This window comes from Corvus moneduloides, chromosome 3 (assembly GCF_009650955.1).
Source record: "Corvus moneduloides isolate bCorMon1 chromosome 3, bCorMon1.pri, whole genome shotgun sequence".
Lineage (NCBI taxonomy): Eukaryota > Metazoa > Chordata > Aves > Passeriformes > Corvidae > Corvus > Corvus moneduloides.
Window position 1 is genome coordinate 14,601,291 of NC_045478.1, and position 22,648 is coordinate 14,623,938.

At 35.5% G+C, this 22,648-nt stretch overlaps 1 protein-coding gene across 3 annotated transcripts in view; it reads left to right on the forward strand.

Moving 5' to 3' along the window:
* The window catches only part of ROCK2 (Rho associated coiled-coil containing protein kinase 2), a 108,453-nt gene that overhangs the window by 57,804 nt on the left and 28,001 nt on the right, over positions 1-22,648 (forward strand). For 2 of the 3 annotated variants that reach the window (XM_032104181.1, XM_032104179.1), the window contains exons 4-20: positions 1,247-1,384; positions 3,971-4,231; positions 9,871-10,015; positions 12,393-12,531; positions 14,219-14,310; positions 15,128-15,287; positions 15,870-15,933; positions 17,327-17,392; positions 17,687-17,766; positions 18,174-18,222; positions 18,956-19,091; positions 19,220-19,311; positions 19,556-19,802; positions 20,118-20,224; positions 20,881-21,040; positions 21,710-21,870; positions 22,267-22,451. In XM_032104181.1, the coding sequence (XP_031960072.1) occupies positions 1,247-1,384; positions 3,971-4,231; positions 9,871-10,015; positions 12,393-12,531; positions 14,219-14,310; positions 15,128-15,287; positions 15,870-15,933; positions 17,327-17,392; positions 17,687-17,766; positions 18,174-18,222; positions 18,956-19,091; positions 19,220-19,311; positions 19,556-19,802; positions 20,118-20,224; positions 20,881-21,040; positions 21,710-21,870; positions 22,267-22,451 (2,282 nt within the window). The remainder of the gene's footprint in view (positions 1-1,246; positions 1,385-3,970; positions 4,232-9,870; positions 10,016-12,392; positions 12,532-14,218; positions 14,311-15,127; positions 15,288-15,869; positions 15,934-17,326; positions 17,393-17,686; positions 17,767-18,173; positions 18,223-18,955; positions 19,092-19,219; positions 19,312-19,555; positions 19,803-20,117; positions 20,225-20,880; positions 21,041-21,709; positions 21,871-22,266; positions 22,452-22,648) is intronic. The other variant, XM_032104180.1, reaches the window with a different exon arrangement.

Consider the following 22,648-nt stretch of genomic DNA (forward strand, 5'->3'; position numbering starts at 1 on the left):
TACCATGTTTCTGTTCTGGTGTTATGTTGGAGGTTTTTTGATCTAACTGTAAAGAAGGTTGTTTGTTAGTGTTAAACTATGCAAGATACTAATAATAAAACCTTTGCACCTATATCTTGAAGGCAAAAAGCCCCAGTTTCAAGAACAGCAAGTCCTTAAATAATCCTGTTTCTGTTCATGTTCTTGCTCTTTCCAAGGTTATCCCTTCCACCTGATGCTTCTTCTATTCCTTCAGCAATATTAATTTTTGCAGCTCCTCAGGAGCAGGAGACTGATGCTCCCAGATCTGTAGACCAAACAGGTGCCTCTCTGAAGCTTTGCACTGCAGATGTCATGAAACTGCATCTACAGCTGTTCAGAAAAGCCTATTAAACATTCTTTCAAGTAACATAATTAAAATCAGATACTGTGCAAAACTAAGTAGTTAGGAGATCTGCTTTATTTACTAGATGTGAGGGGTTTTAAATGCACCAGAAAGTCATAACTTCAAGTTTCTGGTGCATTTCACAATTTTCACAAATCAATTTCACAAACTAGTCCACTGAATTTTTAATTTTAACAGGAAAAAATATGCAGAAACTTAAGGTCCTGATGACTCAGACTTCTTACAGCTGAATACTTCTCACCTTGATTTCTTTAAGAAACACTCAAGAATGTTAAAAACCTGTTCCTTTAATAGTTTTTCATAAAATAGGATGTCTCATGATTAATTAGCTGAGTAATGACTTCAGTGTGCAATTTAGGGATTTGGTTTCGTGTCTGCATTCAGATGAAGTTTTCAAAAACATTTTCATATTTTGTAATAAAAGCTTTAATTCCAGTTTTCCAACAAGATTTATTGTATTAATTTTGCACAATTTAAAGTGAATTTAAGAACTTTTTAGGAAAATAAATAGGAGCAATTGTTTTGGTGTAAAATAAAAATTGACAGAGGCTGAAGCAGACCTCTTGCCCAGTTTCTAACGTGAATTAATTCAATGGCTAGACAGTGTTCAGAATAAGAAAATAAAAGCAGAGTTAGACTTTATTTCCTGCTATGGTGGGGTTTTTTGAGCAGCTGTTAGGCTTTTCTTTTTAGGTTTGGAAGTTCTCAAATCCTTACTGTGTAGAAAACAGAGCGTATGAGGACCTGGAGGCATTGCATCCCAGAAAGCAGTTTGCACGTAGCAGAAACATACTGTGCTGGTACTCAGGTTTTTAACAAGGGGTTTTAAAAAGGTTGCTTCTCTTCTTTCTCAACCAACAGGTTCGCCATAAAATGACACAGAAGGTTTATGCAATGAAGCTACTTAGTAAATTTGAAATGATCAAGAGATCAGATTCAGCCTTTTTCTGGGAAGAAAGAGATATCATGGCCTTCGCCAACAGCCCGTGGGTGGTTCAGGTAAGGAAGATGTGTAAAAGTAAAATAATAATAATAGCAACAACAGCAATAGTAATGATGCTGATGCCATAAGTACTTCCCAGGTTTGAGGTGGTTTTGAATTTTCACTGAAACTTAAATCAAGATTTAGGTTCAGATTTTTACTTCTAAAAAATACATTTTTACAGCAATTTCACTAAGTTTTGTGTATTTGGCTATGTTAGAAAGTAGATTAATTTACATTTTAGTCACTGCAAATGCATCATAAAACAGAGCTAAGCAGAATTTTGTAATACTTACATAATTGTTTGGAATAATAGGGAAGTTATCTTTCCACTACGAAAAATTCTGTATAAGAATGTAGAAACAAATGTGACTGGTATTTCCAGTCTTTTGTCATAATACAGTCAGTTGATCACAGGCAATTGGTATGAAGAGTCCTTTAAATAGTCACTGTCTTTTCAGCTGCAGTTTGAAATACGGATGAGTGTGCAGCCCTGGTCTGCGAGACAGCAGGCTGTAGCAGTGGTTTCCTTGAAACCATCTTCTCTTAGTGGTCAGTTACAGACCAGCACTCGGAATATCCAAGTAATGGAGAGTAGACTTCTTCAGATGGTCTTGAACACCGTCACTCGTAGCTGTCTCGTGACGTGTGTCATCAAGATGCTGTAATGTGAATTATGCCTTTGGGAACAATCAGTACTGATTATTGCCATTTGTTGTAACTGGTAAATTGCACTAGTCAACAAAAGGAATAGTGAAAGCGTGTGTTTGGAGAAACTGTTAGTCCTTAATTTTGTTAAATAATTAATTTAAATGCTCTCATATATATTGCCATGCTTCTGTATATTTAATAAGACTGGCTTTAGGTGTTCCATATATTTTTCATAACAATTTACCTCAGGTAAACAAAGATTTTTATTTAGATGTTTTGCTCTTTGAGCATGTTCTTTGCTCTTGCCTATATTTAGCAGAAATACTTAAACAAATAGATAATTTTTTTATTTAGTTCTTTGTTCTAGTAACAGTAATTGTCAGGAACTATTTTTCACATGCAGTTGAAAGTAACGAGAAATGCATGACGTGGATTTTCAAAGGAAACTGTCACAAGCAGGATATAAATGTGTGTCTGTATTTGTAAATAGCAGATGAACTAAAGTGTAGTTGCAATTGTGCCTTCTATGAGTACGTGTATTAGTGTGATATATTTAGGTGATGTTGTCTAGAGGGGTAGGACACTGAGCTGGTTTGAAGAAAATGTAGGTCCTGTTCTGATCTAGAAACTGGGACAGATAACAGTGCTTCTCTGTGTCTAGTTTTCAATGTGAAAAACAAATGAAACAAGAGCCTTAGATAGTTTTAAATTTTTTTTAATGAAATCCCTTGAGGGCAGTAACAAAAGTGCTGTATAAAGACATAGTGCTGTTATTTATTATTATGTTATATTAATATCTCTATGTGTGAGGATATAGAGATTATTTTGAATCTTCACTTAGATTTTAATGACCCAATGCATTATTGTACGCTATATTGTATATATTATCCATTTGTGCAAACACAGTGCAATATATATGTATTAAAATATATATTTCTAATCTAGGTCTTCTGTCACAAGTTACACAGTTCATTTTAATCTGAATGTCAAATATCCATAATAACATACCCACCTTTCATGGTTCCTCATCCTCCACAGTCTACCTGATTCTGACTTTGTCCTTACCACGCATCCTATTTTTCAATTGCCTTTTAATTTTGTGTGTGTAATTTAAAGATGTGAATGATTTTCATTTTTAAGGTAAGGCAGTATTCCCTGAGAAATAAGGTGAGACTTTCAGAGACTTTCACACCAGTCATTGAACAGTTGATAGTAATGTTTTTTGCTGGACTGAGCTGTTTTCAGACCTGGTGATGACAGAGTGGAGTCTCTAAAACTTCAGCACTCTAGGTCTGAAATACATTTTAAAGAGACTGAACTGAACTTTCACTATCATGCCAGTAGGAAACATACTGACTGCAACTTAGACCAGACCAGTATTTTATTGTTAAATACAGTATCTTTGAATTGTGTTATAGCTGTCTTCAGGAATATTTTGTTTTTATTTCTTATTTCAATATGTGTTGATTTAGGACAAAGTCAGCAGTGCAGTGACTTTTCAAACATGTACCGAGATAAGAAATTTATAATATAGAATATTTAGAAACAGTTTAAGATGCTGCTCACTGTTCGGCTATTTTCAGATCAGAACATGATGCTCCCTTTTGCAGATTTGATACTTTGCGTTTTGACTCATTGATACTTCTTAATACCAAGAAACATGGAGATTATAGATAGACAGATAGATAGATAGATAGATGCCTATAGTATTAAAATAACGAGGAAATATTTTTCACTTTCTCAAAAATTATAATGAGGGGGTTTTGAAGTTCAGTAAATTTCAAGGTACTGTCATAATTAAGAGAAAAATGTATATTCGATGCATATTAAAAATAATCTTGAAAACATATTCTCAGGTCTAATGAAACTTCAAGATAAAGGGCTTTATTCTTTTCCCTAGGTGTCTGAAAAGTAATTGCATTTTTTTTCCTTTCCTTTTTTTAACGTTGCAGCTATTTTGTGCCTTTCAAGATGACAAATATTTGTACATGGTAATGGAATACATGCCAGGTGGAGATCTTGTAAACCTTATGAGCAATTACGATGTGCCTGAGAAATGGGCCAAGTTCTACACAGCTGAAGTTGTTCTTGCTCTTGATGCAATTCACTCCATGGGCTTGATACACAGAGATGTGAAGCCTGACAATATGCTTTTAGATAAACATGGGCATCTGAAGCTGGCAGATTTTGGCACTTGCATGAAAATGGATGAAGTAAGTATGCAACTAAATGATTTACCATCTATAAAACTGTAATTCTAAATTACATCTAAATTTAAGGTTATTGTCCTATGAAGTATAATACCCAAAGGAACACTCATCAAATTTTCTACTTGGTTATAAAGTTGTTTGTTGCTTCCTACTTTTAAATATAAGAGTATTTTAAGTAGTGTAACTTTTTCTGTTATAAACTGTTCTCTCACACGGAAGAAGGACATAAACTTACTCTTCGCTGTTTTTGAAAGCATGTGTATTTATGAATTTCTGAGGTACATTTTTTTTGCCAAATGTCTTAAAAGCTTGCAAGATAACTCTTAGTTTCAACTTTAATAACCTTGGAACAGTTCATAAGGTGACATTTTTTTGTAAATGAAATTATTTTATGGGCAAGATACATTCCGTGTGATTTATTCCTGTATCTAATTGTTCTCATAGCATCCTCTAGTGGTCATTCAAATGAGGTCAGAGTACGGCAGCAGTGGTATGTGATATATTGATCACAATCTGTTAGTTACTTGTCAAGATGCCAAGATGTCAATTTAAATGATGTAATTTTCCAGATTTTACCATGTACAGCCAAATACAGTTTTCTAATGAGACTGCATAGGAATATTTTTAACAGGATATTATCAAAAAAACTTGAAAATAAAACTACCTTTTGTAGTTCGCAGTCTTAGAATCTTGCCTAACACACAGTGTTATGCTGTAATTTACAGAATATGAAAAATCCTAACAGATTCTAAAAGAATTGTATATGAATGTGTGTTATGATTTACCTGGTCTTTGAAAGTGTTCTGTAGTAGTGTTGGCTAGAGTGATCCTTTTAAGCTTATTTGCTTTTATGCTTTGGGTTTTTTTCTGTATTGTTTAGGCAGTGCTTGATATAATTTCTGCAATCTACTTAATTTGCATTTGCATCATTAAGTTAATGTCTCTTCAGCAGTATCTAGAAGTACTGTGTCTGGTTAGGGTGGGTTTTTTTTTCACATGATGATATATTAACTTCATCATTGTCCAACTGCAGCTGTTTATTGAAGTTCAGTCTGTTTAGTTCTGTTGATGTTGTAGTTGTTACTCTAAAGGCAAAGATAATATTTACCTCAATTTTGTTGATTTACTTGCCTATATTTTGGAGGACAGCATTTACTTTAATTGAAAAGAACCAAAGTAGTACATGGTTTCTTAATTTAGTCAAAAATATTAATATTTGTTTTGAGTTTGTAGATCATAATGTCTTAAGGGAATCTGTTGTTCAGTGGAAGTGACAACAAAAAAGCATCAAAAAGCTCATAATATAAATCCTCTGTGCTGTTTTAGGGACCCCAGAAATGGTGGACCTACGCCTTTTACTTTTTTCTTCTTCACTTCTATTGTTAAAAGAATGGAATATTAAAATGTGGATGATGATACTATAAATGTGAGAAATGCATCCGAGTTTCTCGTAAAAAGTTACAGTGAGCTCCGCTTTAGACTGGGCATCATCAGCAGACCAGTGATCTCCTAGAGAAGTTAATTTTTTAAAAGATTACATTTTAAGTTCTTTGTATTTCTCAGATTCAGTGGAATGGCAAACATTTTTTCTACAGGAAGCTTTAGAAGTTGAGAGGTTCTGGATTGTCTCCAAATCTCATGCTACTTCTTAGAAAACATGAACACATCCCAGCTGTGTAAACATAATATTGGTGTTGGCAGACTGATTTGTAGAAAATATATGCTTACCCAATACATATTTATTTTTCTGGATTTGGATCTCTTTTAGCAGTTGTGAGCATTAGCATCTTCCTTATGCTGTTGAGACCCCAGGAAAATTTGTTGAGAGATTTTTCTGACCTTTGCTGTGGAATTGTGTTCAGTGTTTGCTTAAGTCAGCCAGGCCAGAACAGACACTTGCAGCAGAGTTTCTCCTTATAATTTTGTGGAAAGAGTTGCTAAGTGTTTTAGAAATCTTTTCCAGCATAAAAGGAACTGTTCTGTTTATGTAACTCAGTTGTAATAACTGGGGGTTTGCGGTGTTGTTTTTCATTGTTTGGTTGTTTTTTTTAAATTAGTTGTCTTTTTAAAAATCTACAACAAAGTGAGTATTTCTATTGTTGAATAAAGAATGGAGTTAGACTCAAAAATTTAGTAGGAATTGTGGTTCCCTTTTTTTGCTATTTAGGTATGATAAGGTAGACCAGGGCAGGGCTCACCAGGCTCTGTCTGATCCTCAGGTGTTGTGTAAGAAACTAGACAGCTGCTGGCTTTGGTAGGCGTCGTAGGGCCAGGAGCTCCCAGGTTGCCATGCATAGCACTGTCCTGTGCTAACTGAGCTTTTAGCAGAGCACAGATTCAGAGTATATCTGTTGAAAAATATATGACCAAAAGAAGGGATGTTTGCCACTTGGGATTATTGCCTCAGCCCAGGCAGTTCAGCTGAAAGAAGCAGTGTGTTCTTCTTTATGGAACCCAGCTTCTTTCTCATTGAAGCTTGTGCAGTGAAGAGGACTCTGCTGGATCCTTCCTGCCTCAGTCCCTTGTCTGCAGGACAGTGCACAAGCTGCCTGCAGCATTAACACCTGATATGTGCAATCCTCTCATGTTTCCACACAAACACCCTCCAGCTCTGGAAGGAACTTCCTGAGGGAGAGCCTGATTGTCAGCCTTGGTTCAAGACAGCAAGTCCTTCAGGTCTGATGGAGATCTTCCTGAAGATGAAACCTGAATTGCTTAGTCTTCAGCAATATAATAATGTTGAATGATGCCGGGAAACAGCAGTCTCACCACCAAGTTGTCAGGAGCAGCAAGAACATTGCTGTGTCTCCTGGACAGCCTATTTTTTTAAACTGTGCACTGTACATCTCTCACATAGCTGCAGGAGATGAGTTCCAAGGTCCACCATGATCTTTTGAGGTGATGAGAAAAGTTTCAGGTAAAACACTGGCCTGAGACTCCTGACATGATAACTGTTAGAGTAAGTGTGCTACTCGGGCATAAATAGAGGCTTGGTGTTTGAAACACAGGAGTAACACATCGCCCAGAGAATACAGCGCCATTTAAGTCTCTTCAGAATGCAGGGACTGCCAAGGTGTTATGTACTGGACAGAGGGCTTGTCCCTGTTTACTCAGCTTTGATGCCAGAGATCACAGAAGTGAGTCTGACTGTGGTATTTAAGGTGCCCAGTACTTAAAAATACGTACAGAACAACACCCAAGTCTTGGAAAGAAGAAATGTGTAAATGAGTGGAACAGAAATCTGGGAATTTTATATTGAGGTGATAATGGTCCAGCCTCCCCAGGGATATGGTAGAATCCCCATTGCTGGAGGTTTTGTGATGCACTCAGACAGGGTGCTAGATAATCTTATATAAGCTCCTTTTCCTATGACAGTTTGGGACAGATGATCTTTCAAGTTCTCTTCCAAGCCAGGCTGTTCTGTAAATGCATTTCTAGGTAAATTCCTGAGACAGAAGGTAGAGAGTGGTATGGGGAATAAGTACAACCAGCTCCACGTGCTTCAGAGAGCTGTGGTCCATTGCAACTGGTGTTAGCATGCAAGGCCTTTTTTTACTGTGGAAATATTTTTTGTTTTACTGTTCAATTCTTTGGCATCTTCTCTGAAAACTTAAGGTGTTATTACATGGAGTTCTCTAGCATCCGTAACATTGTTGAAAAGACTTTCCTTTTGCTTCATACTAGCCATCAGACTTGGGTAGGTCTGGCTGGTTTTTGGCACAGCCTTTTGTTTGTTTAAGACTTCAGAAAATATCAACCTGTGTAACATATTAAAAAGTATTCTTGCTTTGGTGTGTTAATTATAGAGGGATGGGAAATGGGGTGTTATTAAATGCTTGGGTGTCAAGGTGGTGAGGCTGTGACTGAAGCTGCAGACTTCAGAGAACTCTTTCAGAACTGTTTTGGTGACTTTGTTTTTAAAGAATCTCATTAGCCAGGGAGGGATTCAGGTGGCTTCAACCCGACTTGACTGAGCAAAAACTCAGACTTTCCCTTGTTGTAATTTTGTGTTTGGATAGGGAAGAGATAGACACATACCAGTGTTGGAGACCTCGTTAAGTTGCCTCAGTCCTACTGGATGAGCAGAATCACATAACCCTAGAGCAATTCCTCCTGTGCTCAAAGTAAAGAGAGGCTTAGGCTTCAGAGAAGACATGTAGGTTAGTGCCCACAGTGCTGTGACAAGCCGGACATTCAGACAGTGGTCCCTGCCATGTGCTAGAACAGTTTCAAATGCTGTCAGCTTTAGATTTCTGTAGTCTTTGAGCTTTAGTTTATTTTGCAGTGTTAAAGTGTGTTTGCCTGTATTTTTCTTTTCCCAGTGAATGCATTAGATCTTCTGGAAAGAGTTAACTTCATTTTCTTATCCCAGTATGAACAAGCTATGTGCTATCTCATCCAGTATAAAATGCAAAAGTTTACCTGCTCTTCATTCTGGAACTGAGCAGTTAAAATTTCTTTAGGTTTCAATTTTAGCATGGAATCATAGAAGATAATAGGCATTTGCCAGGAGTGCTTGAACTATTCCATAGGTCTCTACGGTATTTGGTCATCCCTTTAGTTTTTGCCTGCTGGTTCATGACTTTCTGGATTCTGTTTTAGTACAGAAATAAAAGTTTTTCACAGTTCATATTGTGTATGAGAAAGAATATTGTAATGTGGTGTCTAAGTTTTGCATATCAGTACAATTCCCAAAAAGGAATGTTTCTCTTATTTTCTTTAAATATATATTTTGACCTTAGTTGTTGCTACTAATATTCTGTATTAATATTCAGAATTAATACATATTGCCATTCATGCTGATGGCAAAATGCATGAAGAACCTTTGTAAGATGACTTAGATAAAATTTCAGATTGAGAAGCAGAATAAAAGATGAGTGTCTTTTTGGACTTCTCTAACTTCATCCAGGATTTCATTTCATTCATCCATCTGATCTCTCAGGAGTGAATTCAGTGAATTTGATTAAAGGAAACAAGACTTATAACTCTGAACCAGAATGCTGGCAGATCTGATTGATGCTTCTGCGCCACTTAACCCGTACATTTTTAGTTTCTCAGTGTGAAGCAGAGGATGAGGAATCATTCCATTGATACAACTGTGGTAATATGTTAATAAAAAAAAAATTTAAAAAAAAAAGCTTTGCTGTTCCTTAAAAATATCTTCTCCTTTTATTCTTCTTCCTAGCTTTAAACAAAAACCAAGCTGTGTCTATAAAAATTTACCTATAACTTGATTTATTGCCTGAATAAATTGTTATGTATCTGCTTTGTAGGGCCTAGAATTCATAACTTGTCAAAATTATTCCAAAGTTTGTCCCTGAATTCAATCAGAAAAGGAGCAGTCTGGTATGGTGCGTAGCTTCATACTGAAACCAATGGTAAAAATAAAATTGTTGAATTTTGGGAAAATGAAGTTAAGAGAAATCATTATGGAGTAGGCAGGGGTAAGCACATCACCAAGAAATGTCATTTCAATCCACATTGCTTCTTGAATAAAAAAATAGTCTTTAAAACACACTCCTCAAACCAAGTATTTTAGGCTATATTTTTTATGCTTTTCTGTCCTACTAACAGAGGAATTGGTTAAAGAGGTGCTCAGAAGCCCCTCGAACTGAGCTGTTTGTATTGTTACTGTTGCACAGACAGGAATGGTGCGCTGCGACACAGCCGTGGGGACCCCCGACTACATCTCGCCCGAAGTCCTGAAATCGCAGGGGGGTGATGGTTATTATGGACGGGAATGTGACTGGTGGTCTGTAGGGGTTTTCCTTTTTGAGATGTTAGTTGGTAAGTAGTGATTTCTTCTGCTAATGAGATTATCATTGAGTCTTTCCTGTGCCTTTAGCTGTACCTTGCTGCATGGAGGCTGCTCCTACCTCCCTAACAGCTTCTTTTGGCTGATGCTGCAGCTTAATTCCCGTTCTCTTTGCTCTCTGTCACTCTTGCGCTGTGACAGCTGTTTGCGTGCTTGCTCAGTGATTAGTTCCCTGACTCAGTTCAGCTTAAAACTAATTCTTAGAATAGTTTTAACTAGGGTCAGCTACCTCACCATGTTTGTGCCACCTCAGGCAGGACTGAGTTTGCAGGGGCACAAGAGATGAGAAAGGAATGGAAAGGGCAGGACTGTCCTTTTCTCCTTTTCCACAGCACATCAGTGTCTTCTATTAGGTCAAGATGAGGAAGTATGGCTTGATTCTTTCTTTTGTGCTTGAGTCAGGATTTTCTAGTAGAATACACTGGACTGCTATGGCATCAAACGTACAATATAATCTGTTAAGGAGATGAGTCATCTGCATCTTAAAATACAGTGAGGATCAGTATGATAGTCTGGTAGCAAAACACTCATTATGGAAGGATGGAATTGAGCATACAATTATTAAAAATCCAAATCAGCATTTTCTGGGAATATTGCAGATTTGATGTTTCTGGTATCCTGAGCCAGGAAAGACACTTGAACATATGATGCTATTACTATTTCCAACTCTTTCAGAATTACAGCATTTTGACTTTACGAATGTGTGGTTTATAGTTAATAGTCTCTCATGAACAATTTTAGCAGTAAATAAAATTATTCAGTTCTTAAAATATTGGGCATAGCTGTCTGGAATGTTTTCTCACCATTTCAGAGCCTCTTTTTTCCCCCCCTTGTATTTAGGAGGAAAATATTGCTTAATTTCTCCATATCCCACACACTGGGAGAAAGTATCTATTTTTGTCTGTGGTTATGTATCAGATTCTGGCTATGGTCTTCTAAAACTTTGCACTTCAAATAAAGCACAGAAACTGTTTTGTTATTCTGGTTTTGATAAGCTGCAGAACTAATGAAAATGGTAATTTTATTATGAAATGAAAATTTTATTGTGTGCTTAACTAAAAGGTTAAATGTTGGTCACATGATGAATCCTAACATTGGTTCAGTGACTTAAGATAGTTTTGAGGTGTGGCCAAAATCAGAGCTTCCAAGACAGAAGACCATTGAGAATAGGAAGGTTGGGAAAGAGGGAGGCAGCAGCAGTATCAGTGATCCCCACCTGCAATGCACTGGTATGGCAACCTAATGAATTTACTAAAAGTCTAGAAGTGGTGTGTACCAATTTCTTATTTTGCTATAAAATGACAGAAAGAGACAAAAGTTAGGATTGTCGTATTTATATTCTTTTGAAAGCAGAAAAGTTGTTGTCCGTTGGTCTGTTTGTACATTTTTTCATGTTTGTGGCTTTTGAAATGCTCAGTTCCTTGTTGGAAAGCTGCAGCCTGCCATGCCAGATGATTCCTGCCTGCACACAGCACACCACAACAGAGGAAAGAGCCTAGCTCATGTGATGGATTGTTCACCTTCTCTGTTAAACCTATTAGCTGGGATTAGCTGGGAGATAGGATTTCTGTAAAAGTTGCAGCTTCTTGGTTACACACCCAAACCATTTGTGTGTTGAGAATGTTGCCCATTAATTTGACTGTCAGTTGCCTTGTCGCAGCCTATTCTTTTCACTTGCCCCAGTTTTACCTTTCTTAAGTCTAGTTCCTTTGGAAATATCTTTAACTACAGCCTCAGCTGGAAACCTCTTGATGAAAAAGGTCTATGATTTTAAAAGCCACCTGCCATGTTTATATGGGCACTCAAGCTGATGTAATTTGTCAGTCAACAAGATTTATTAATATGGGTTTAACAGTGTGGTAACACACTGGGAAGGCTCCTGCTCAGAGCTGACATCCCTTAGGGAGGATGCCTCTCAAATGGTCTTTAGAGAGCTTTGGTGGATTCCTTCCAACAAATGTGCATTAGCAAGTCTTTAATGAGTTTTGGTCCATTTTAGCATTGGAGTATTTAAGGATTGATTCATATGGGTGTCAGCCATTATGTAAATTAGAAAATATATTGGGAGTCTTAAGGCAGAACAAAACATGTATATCACCATAAAAAATTCTGGTAGTGATAGGCAGGATGGGAAATGGTGTAGTTTGTAACACAGATGTTTTAGGGAAGGAATATTTGTAGTAGTATACATTATTTTGTACCCTGCATGTCCAATTTTTTTCTTTTTCTTAATAAAAGACTCTTCTAGGTAAACTGCTTGTAGGCTTTTCATTATATCTTTTGTCTTATTCAACTCACATAACTTAAACATGATGTAAAATCACAGCCAGTTTACTATTTTATTTTCAGGTGATACTCCTTTTTATGCAGACTCGCTAGTAGGAACATACAGTAAAATTATGGATCATAAGAACTCATTGCATTTCCCGGATGATGTGGAAATCTCTAAGCATGCAAAGAACCTTATCTGTGCCTTTTTAACTGATAGGTAAGTGCATATGTTGTTCTGGCACTGTTTTTTATTTTGGATGGTATTGGCTGTATTTATTTTGGATGGTATATTGTGAAAATTAATTCCTTCTACTACTTCTCCTGATCTCTGTTCAGATCTCTTCTGCCAAACCTCCCATTCTCTAGTTTTTCTTTGAGGTGTTTTTTTCCAGGTATTGTATTTTATTTCTATGAGCACTTCAGACAGCTCTTGTTAACAACACAGTTTGTGCTGGACAAATCCTTCCAATTGCAGTAACAAACGTGTAAGGCTGAAAGTAATTCGTAACCTCCAGGGCAGTGACAAAATTGTTTTGCTCAATGTCTATGTGGGTGTTACATAAAAAAACTGGAAGCAAAAACTTTTCTGAAAGTAAGCATGTTCTTACTGAATTTGTTTAAGGTTTCTTAGAGTGTTAGAAATTTTTTTTTCATTTGCTTTGTTGCATTAATTGGTAAATACAGCTAACAAACCTGCAAGGTTATTGTTATCCTGGAAGTTTCCCTTTATGGGACTAAGTCACTAACTGAAATTAAGCTGTGGAAGCTTGTTTTTGACCTGAACACTTACATTTTGTTTAGTTTCAGAAAGCAGAGAGAATCTTTGATTTCACTGATTTAAAAGACCAACAGTGTAGGTCCACAGTTAACTCTGGAATGATGATGACTTCTTATGCTTTCCTGTCATCATCTGAACTCGGCTGGAGCAGGGCATCTGGCCACTATAGAAGGAGGAACTGGGAAAACAAAATGCATTATAATGGGTTTTGCATTCAGAGAGAGATTGTTTGCTGTACTGAGCAAGACTGTGGTTGGTCAGGAAGGATGTGCTTTATTTAACAGTATTTTTCACCGTTAATAGCTGAAGGGTAGAGAGAAAGTATGATTAGAATTTAATAGTGTAAATGTGGTAAGGTGGACTTCCACTACGTGTGTCCCTCTTCCTGTTTATATTTAACACAGGGCTTGAGCAATTTATTTGAAACAGATGCTGCGTGATCGCTGCTGAAGCACTTGAAGAAGGACTAAGCATCGACCCTGTGATTTATTGCTTCTTTTCCATGCATTGTTTTTATGTCCTTTTCTTGTACGTAGTTTCAAGAGAGACTCCTCTGTTCAAACGAAAAGTTTCTTGTTGCGCTTAAGATTTACTTCGTGGCAAATATCAGCAAGAGACGTGTCAGGGTTAGTTGTGGGGCAGAGGATGGAATTCTTAGAATATTTATTTTAGTCCAGCTTTGAATAACTGTTCTGTGCAGCAAGTTAGACCTTCCTTCACTTGCGTCTTACGATCTGTCATGTGGTTTGGCTCACACGAAAGTTCTGCAGTATTATTTCCCCCAAGGGTGTTGAGTTTTTGTTTGTGTTTTTAGTTTTTTTTTTTAGTTTTTGCCTCAGTGCTCTCTTTCTTGCTTTACTCCCCACGTGGCAGACTCCAGATTCTGGATATTTTAGCAGTTACAGGGAGAGCGCATGCTAAGAATCAGTACATTTTATATACGAAACTACAGATCAGTGGTTGGTGGGTTTTAAATTTTGGTTTTGTTTGACCATTAATGTGGTTAACACAGACAATCTTTACTGAAAGTTTCATTGCTGCTTATGGACAAGTCAGAATTTAAATTTAAAAAAAAACAAGAAAAAGCTGTTTTTCCTAATGTGACTTTGGATTAATTGCTGTTTAGGGATGTGCGACTTGGGCGAAATGGGGTAGAAGAAATAAAGCATCACCCTTTCTTCAGAAGTGATCAGTGGAACTGGGACAACATTCGAGAGAGTAAGTAAATTAGGTTAAAAGTTCTATTTTATTCAGTATTTGCAACAGTAGAAATGAAAAAAAGAACTTCCAGCTGTATAAATTAAGTATTTTCTATCTATCAAGAATCTTGTTCAAATATTCGTATTTATCACTTGTATTATAAAACCTCATACGAGTAAGGGTTAGTAAATACACATTTTTCCTACTGGAATTATCTCACCTTTATCATGTTTTTAACGTAGACCTTTCCATTTTCAACAATGGAATTGGGTGTTTCAGAATTTTAACTAAAAGGAATGCATGTTAGGTTTTGTTTCTCTGGTCTTTTGTTCTTTTGAAGTGGGTTTTTTTGTTTTGTTTCATTTTTCTTTTAATCACAGGTAGTTAAGGCAGTAGTTTGACAGTGGTCTTGTCAGTTTTATTGCTTTTCATGTAAGGTATTGAAAACGTGATAGCTTTAGGTAGAAAAGGAAAGTATGTCAGTTCAGCTCTTAAGTTTGTCATAACTTCTAAAGTTATATATTTACTAAGATTTTTTAAAATGATGGTTGTATTTAAAGTTCTATTCTCAAGTGTGATTACCTGAGCAAATATGTCTTGCATAATGGATGGTCTATGCATTAGGCAACTAATACAAAAATAGATTGGTCTAGAAAAAATTGTTCACAGTAGTATTTCGAGATCTGCTGTCTGGTTAATATATATTTTACTCCAAGTTATTTAAGGACAACTTAAAATTACAGTCTTTTAACACTAGAGAGATACCAGTATATAGCAAGTATATAGCAAGACTGAATCTTGGAGTGAAATGCATCTTTTTTCCCCTTTTTTATAGCTGCTGCTCCCGTTGTTCCTGAGCTTAGCAGTGATATAGATAGCAGTAACTTTGATGACATTGAGGACGACAAGGGAGACGTGGAAACCTTTCCAATCCCCAAAGCCTTCGTGGGAAACCAGCTGCCTTTCATAGGATTTACCTACTACAGAGACAATTTGTATGCGATACTTTGAGATGCATTTTTAAAAACATACTTGCACATTTCTCTTCTATTCTTTCAGTTTTTTCACTCAAAATACATAATTTATTCCTTACATTCTATTAATTTATATCCAGTTGTGAAGATACAAAATGCAAACTTTGAGTAAAATAATTAATTACTATTTCAGTTATTTCGATAACTCTGATTAAACAGTGTATTTTTATATGCACAAAATCATACAATATCTTAAAAAATCAATTAAGGTTAAAATTCTGATAGATTCATAATTTTTTTTCTAAAATGGTTTTTATTAGTTACTTTAGAAGTTTACACAGCACAATAACTTTCTAGAATTCATTTTGAATAATTAAATAATTATATTAATTAAAAAATTACAAGCAGCTGTAGTTTTATAAACATTCTGTTAAGAAAAGATTAAAATCAGAAAGATGCACTAACACCAAAATAAAACAAGCTCCATTCTGAGAGCAGCATAGGACAAATTGAGACTTGAGAGAATTGATTAAAATGGCAAAGTTGCCAGAGTTGTTGAAAACTTGAGTAAGAGCTGGAGGGATTTGTTTTTGTTTTTGACAGGTTGCTAAGTGACTCCTCTCAGTCTTGCAGAGAAAATGAATCTGTGCAATCTAGTAAAAATGAGGTTAGTGCCTTTTTTCCTTAGTATTAATGGTATGATTAACTAATTCTGTGAAGTCTGTTAAGAAAAGACGAAGTGTAAAATAAGTTTTTAAGCAGTTTTGTCAGGGGCTTTTTGTCTTTTTAATGATCCTCAATAAAAATGATATTTTCTATTTACAGGACAGCAAAGAGGTAAGTATAGTATCTGAATTATGAAAGGAATAAAAAAATTCCTACATAATTTTATGTGGATGTGAAGTATCTTAAATGTTCACCAAATTGTTAGCAGTAAACCAGTTGTATTTTGAAGCAAATGTACTCAGTGTTAAGGTGCTACAGTATGAAGGTAAATGAATACTGATTTTTCTCAAATTCTTTTTGCAACCAGAATTTCTTTGGAAAGCCAATGTGTGAGACTCTGTTTGCTACAGACAGCATTACTCTTGGGAAGGTCCCACACTTACATTAATGATTCATGACTGATTTATTCAGAATTTGAAAAAGTAAATTGTCACCTTCAGGGATAAAGGAATGTTTAACTCATACTCCAGTTGGAGCATATGAAGCATGTTTATCCAGCTTTTGAAGATTGACAAATGAATTTAAATTTGCATTATAGGAAAGCTATGGTTTTTTCATATACTTACTTCATTATGTTGCTTAAACATCTGTATTATTCAAGTGTAGATAGTATATTGTTAACATTTCTTAAAACTTACAATTCCTTTTCAAAGTTTAAAAAATATGTAAAGGAAATGCATTATGTATTGATCAGATAAATTTAAATGCAAATGTTTATTAGAGTCCACTTCCTTCCTGTCATTGATGAATAGATGAATGGTTTTAGACTTCACCTTTTAAAGAGAAATGGTACTGCTGTTTAAAATACATATGGTCACATTCATGATGTTTGCTTTATGTTGTGATAGTAAATGCAGATGGTAAAATCTTGCATTTCACTTCTGACATCTTGTTTAGTTTGTATTTTCTCAAGCAATGAATCTCTGGTTTTGATGTCCTTTTCAGTGTCCCTGTTCTGGAAATTTTCTAATTTTAACAATTATAAAGCATTTTACAAAACCACATTTTTACATTTCGTGTTTGGGGGTAGAGGAAGAGGAGGAAGGGAGGAAAATAAATGCATTTGAAAGCCTGAAGTCATGAGATGAATAAAAAATTTATTATTTATAATTTATTTAATGAATATTTGGGTCCTGGACTCACAAATTTTTAAAAAAATATTTTAGTAAGCAAAACAAAGCATTTCCAAACCTGAAAAGTGTTCATTAGCTTCCAAGGTGTAAGATGAAGAAATTCTTCTTTATGTGAGGTCACTGAACATGTTTAGTCATATTACCTGAATGTTGTCCAATTTGGTCATGTACACCCCTTTTTTATTTTTTCATTTCATTTAGAAAATGCTATCCAAAAACATCTGCTGCAGGGGAAAGTCTCTGGCTGCAGAGCACAGCAAAGGGCCGGTAACAATGTTTTTTGCCCATATAAATTTAATGACTCACAATCTGTGGCACATAATTGTGTTCAATTCAACTCATCATGCAACAAATTTTGTTGCTATAAATCCATATACTTAAAATCATCAGAATTAATACCTTGTAAAGATGTAACCTTCTAGTGATGGTTTTAAAATAATATACTGGAAGATGGAATTAATTTTCCTCGCTTTCCCTTGTTTTGTTATTTAATTGAATTACATTTGTTTTCTGTGAAAACATTTTTATATGTGGGCCATGCTTTTTTGATATTTTACACAGTTTCAGAAAAAACTAAGCAAGCTAGAAGAACAGCTCAGTAATGAATTGCAAGCCAAAGATGAACTAGAACAGAAGTACAGGTGAGAATGTTTCAACATGTTTGGTATGTTTATAAAGAAGTTTTATTAGACCTTTTGGTTTTGAATACTTATAAAAGCCTTTTAATCCACTTCGGGGATTCCCAACCCTGCAAGCAGACCTCACTCACTGTAAGTTGCTGGCTTAGTTCTTGCTACTCCTGTGACTACTGGGGTGGTTTTATTGGGGTTTGTTGAGGTTTTTTTTGCTTTAACTCCCTATAAGAATTCACACTGTTATTTTAGTGATTTCTCCAGTCCTTGAGGTTTCATGCTATTGCTGAAAATAGACTATCTTGCATAAAGTTAATGAGACAAAAGTACCTTACATAAAATTAGTGAGACGCATCCAAATATTCTAATTTCTATATTATCAGCAGGGTTTAAAGTTACTTTTCAAATTTGTTCAGGTCTACAAGTGTTCGTTTAGAGAAGATAGCAAAAGAGCTCGATGAAGAGGTAAGGCCATAGATTTCTTACTGGAATTAGAACTTTAAACACTTGTGCATGGCTTTTTTCTTTCGATAACAGCAAATTGCTTTTGAGGAGCTGTATATTTTGTAGAAAATAACACCAGTTGATTCCTTGGTATTCGTAAGCATGGCCTTGTTGTCACTGCTAAAATATTTTCATTATGATTTCTGTACTGTAACTGCACATTTCTTTCCAGAACTTGTTTTTACCATATTCCTAAGTTGGCAGACAGCATGATACAAATATCCCATATAGATTTTAAAAATTGGAGGTGTGAGAGCAGTGTTTCCAGAGGAGGAAGGCCATGCTTTGCATTGTTTGGTATTAGTAAAAGGACCCTATTTCTTGCCCAGCTTTGCACTTTACTGCTTCTACAAATTTGGATGTGGCTGTGTACCACTTAATGTATTGCTCATGCAGGTGTATGTCAAGACCTTACCATACATGTATGTTTCTGTGCTCCCAGAGTGACTGCTTAGGCAGGTCTACCAGGTTTGTCAAATCCAGATGATCAAACAGTATTTAAATTGCAAAGCTCCTAGCCATAGACATCCTGGACTGGATTTGACCACGTGTTCTGATGCATTGTGTTTGCAGCAGGCAGATAGACTGGCTTCCTCCATTACAGACTACACTGAGTGCATGAGCTGTGTTTTACCGTGTAAGAATACCACTCGTGTGTGTGTAATTAGTGGTGTATTTTTTTAAATGTATCCAGATAACTTCAAGGAAGAATGTAGAGTCTGCAGTCAGGCAGTTAGAGAGAGAGAAGGCTCTTCTTCAGCATAAGAATACAGAATACCAGAGAAAAGCAGAACATGAAGCAGATAAGAAACGCAATTTGGAAAATGAGGGTATGTTGAACCATGCTTGAAGGTTCCATTTTGATGTGGGTTTTTAATACTTAAAATAAATGAATTATAGTTCCAGTTGAAGCGTTTTCGTGACAGTGGTTAACAATGTTGAATTGTTTTTGTTGCAGTTAATAGTTTGAAAGATCAACTTGAAGATTTAAAAAAGAGGAATCAGAACTCTCAAATATCCAATGAAAAAATCAATCAACTACAAAGACAAGTATGCCAACTTTTTCTTTTAAAATAATCACTGTTTGAAGTACTGATTTTGGTAACAGTGGAGGGATTTGAAATGTGTAATTGCATTTTAAAAGCTGTTCTTTCTCAACAGGTTTTGGTGTTCAAAAGTAATCTTAAAATATACTCCTTCATATTTCTTTAATCCATAAAACCTAGTATTCTGTAGTAGAAATAGTGGGTTTTATATTGTAATTGTTTCTGAAATATGTTTTAATCAATCTTAGTTGGATGAAGCCAATTCCTTGCTGCGGTCAGAGTCTGATACTGCAGCCAGGTTAAGGAAGAACCAGACAGAAAGCACAAAGCAAATCCAGCAGCTGGAAATTAATAATAGAGAACTACAAGATAAGAACTGCCTGCTAGAGAATGCAAAACTCAAACTGGAGAAGGAGTATCTCAATCTTCAGTCAGCTCTAGAATCAGAAAGGAGAGATCGAAGTCATGGATCAGAGATTATCAGTGATTTACAAGGTATTCCTGCAAATCTTTTGAAATTAAGATTGCTTCTTGTTTCTGGTTTGGGTGGTGTCATTTGAGTTTCAGACTGTGACTAGATAAATGTGCAGTTTTATAAAATGTTATGAAATTGTGAAGAGCATTTAAGAGAAAATGTGTGGTAACATCTATAAAACATTATTGATAACTTTTAAAATCACCCCAAAGGAGAAGTTCTTAATAGTCAGAATTAGAAGCTGTTGCATTTCAAAAATGTTATCTCTAAATAGCTAAAGTACAGTCTTGTTTTCACACACTGGCCAGCCTCACTGATGTTTTGGTAACTTTTAGGTCGAATATCTAGCCTTGAAGAAGAAGTGAAAAATGGAAAGAGTGCTTTAGCCAAACTGGAAATGGAGAAGAGACAATTGCAGGAAAAGCTCACAGATTTAGAAAAGGTAACAGCAGTGTTAAATGAACATTGGTATTACATTCTTATGAAATTTTTGAATTTGTGCTTTTATTACTTGAGACATTGAGACCAAACCTATACAAAAAGTAAACCTTATTTTCTGCTTTTTTTGGTTTTTTTTCAATTTGAGAAGTGGGGGAAAAAAGACCTAATTTCCCACAAAATCATGATACATTATATTTCTAAAGTACATAAGTACCTAATAATGTACTCTGGTGTGTAGCTTAACAGCACAGTAGCAACATTTCATTTCATGTGTGGAGTTCTTTAGACTCTCATTATTGCCAAAAATAAAAGAGCCTCTGCTAATAGGATTTTTTTAACAAATTTGTTACTGAAACAAAAGTCTTGAAAAATTTCTTCAATAAACTTAATCTTTGAGCTGCTCTTATTACATAATGTTGGTTGTTAAGGCAGTAATTCTGTAATTGTTTGTAACTGGGGATGTCACCGTACATTTTTAGAGTGCTTTGGCATTCACAAAAAAACAGTTGTAGAAATGAGTTGTCAGTTAGTTCGTTAGCCTGAACACTTTCTTCTACTCTGTGGATCCTTCCAAGAAGCATGTTGCTGTTGTTCAAAATTCTGCCACTAACCTGATATATTTAATATTTTATTTCAAGTTTATTTTTTCTTTAACAGGAAAAGAGCAACATGGAAATAGATATGACATATAAATTTAAAGTTATGCAGCAGAACCTTGAACAAGAAGAAGCTGAACATAAAGCCACAAAAGCACGATTAGCAGACAAAAACAAGATCTATGAGTCTATAGAGGAAGCAAAATCTGAAGCCATGAAAGGTATGTATTTGACATCACAGTTCGACTTAGGCGTGAATTACACGAAGTAGATAATAAAATCTTTCACTGTGCATATTCTGGTACATCTCATGACAACCGAAATACCATGAAGAGAGGGATAATCACCAAAAAATTCCAGAAGATGGCTCTTACTTTTGAATTAAATGGCTTATGTTTATTGCAGCTAATTAAAAAGCTACCTACAGATCCTGTCCATCCAATTGCAGAGCGTTCACAAAAATTTTGAGCGTGCAGGTCTTGTTAAGCAAAAATGATTCAGTAGTAATGGCTGAGTGACTTGGCATATCAGGTTTCCAAACAGCTTCAGCTTTTTGATTTTATAATATCACAGAGCACAGTAGATTTAAATGTTTTATTTTTAAAATTCCACCCTTTTTGTTCATCTCAGAGGTGTTGCAGATAAACTGGAAGTTATCTAGAAACTCAAAAGTAGGAAATAGCTCTGTCAGAAATGCTTGCAAAATCATCCTCTGTGTGTGTGTTTACTGTGAAAATTTTAATTAATCACTTTCAAGTAGTCTTTCTTTTCAGTTTTAAAAGGAGAAACATCTGGCTTATTGTTAGTACAGAGCAGACATCCTCTTCCCTTCGGCCTCCAAAATCTGCCGTTTTACACTTCACTGATGCCTTATATATTTTACTTCACAGAAATGGAGAAGAAACTTTTGGAAGAGAGAGCTTTAAAGCAGAAAGTAGAAAATCGGTTGTTGGAAGCTGAAAAGCAGCGCTCCATGTTGGACTGTGATCTCAAACAATCGCAACAGAAAATAAATGAGCTCCTTCGGCAAAAGGATATACTAAGTGAAGATGTAAGGAACATTGACAGAAGGAGTCTTAAGTCAAATCTTGTTTTCAATGTCCTAATATTTTTCCTGTTATGGTACTTAGAAATATTTGTGAATGAAAATGGCAACAAAGTTTTCCTTCTCTGTCTCTGGAACTTTAAAAAATCTACTTCCTGGAATGTGGTGCCATTTTCCTGAAATATTTCAGCATTATTCATCTTAAAAGGTTTTTCTTCTGTAGTAAGGTAAATGCTGTGAGATTGACGTGGAAAAACTAGGTAATTTAATGTGGGCTACTGCCTTTATTCAGGAAGCAGCTTTGATTTACCAAAAGATGTAAAGGAAGTCAGTTAGAGACTGTTTAAATCTTGCTTTCCCGTGTAGATCTGTAAAATTCACAGGTGCCTGTTTCTTTTTCAGGTAAAAAACTTGACATTAAAAATAGAGCAAGAAACACAAAAGCGCTGTCTCACTCAAAATGACCTCAAGATGCAAACGCAGCAGGTCAACACCTTGAAAATGTCAGAGAAGCAGTTAAAACAGGAGAATAACCACCTTCAGGAAATCAAATTAAGCCTGGAAAAACAAAACAATGAACTCCGCAAGTATGCAAGCTGCTCTATATGCTTTACTCATGTTACTGATTTTTGAAATATTTTTGGAACAAAAGTTGGGAGCAAAATTAATTTTAAAAAATTGCTGCAAAGAATATGCTGTTCTACAGTGCAAAACTTAATTGTTCTTTGAAACAATTTACAGTGACTCTAACTGAGACTTGCCCTAGCGATTCAGCAATGTATAG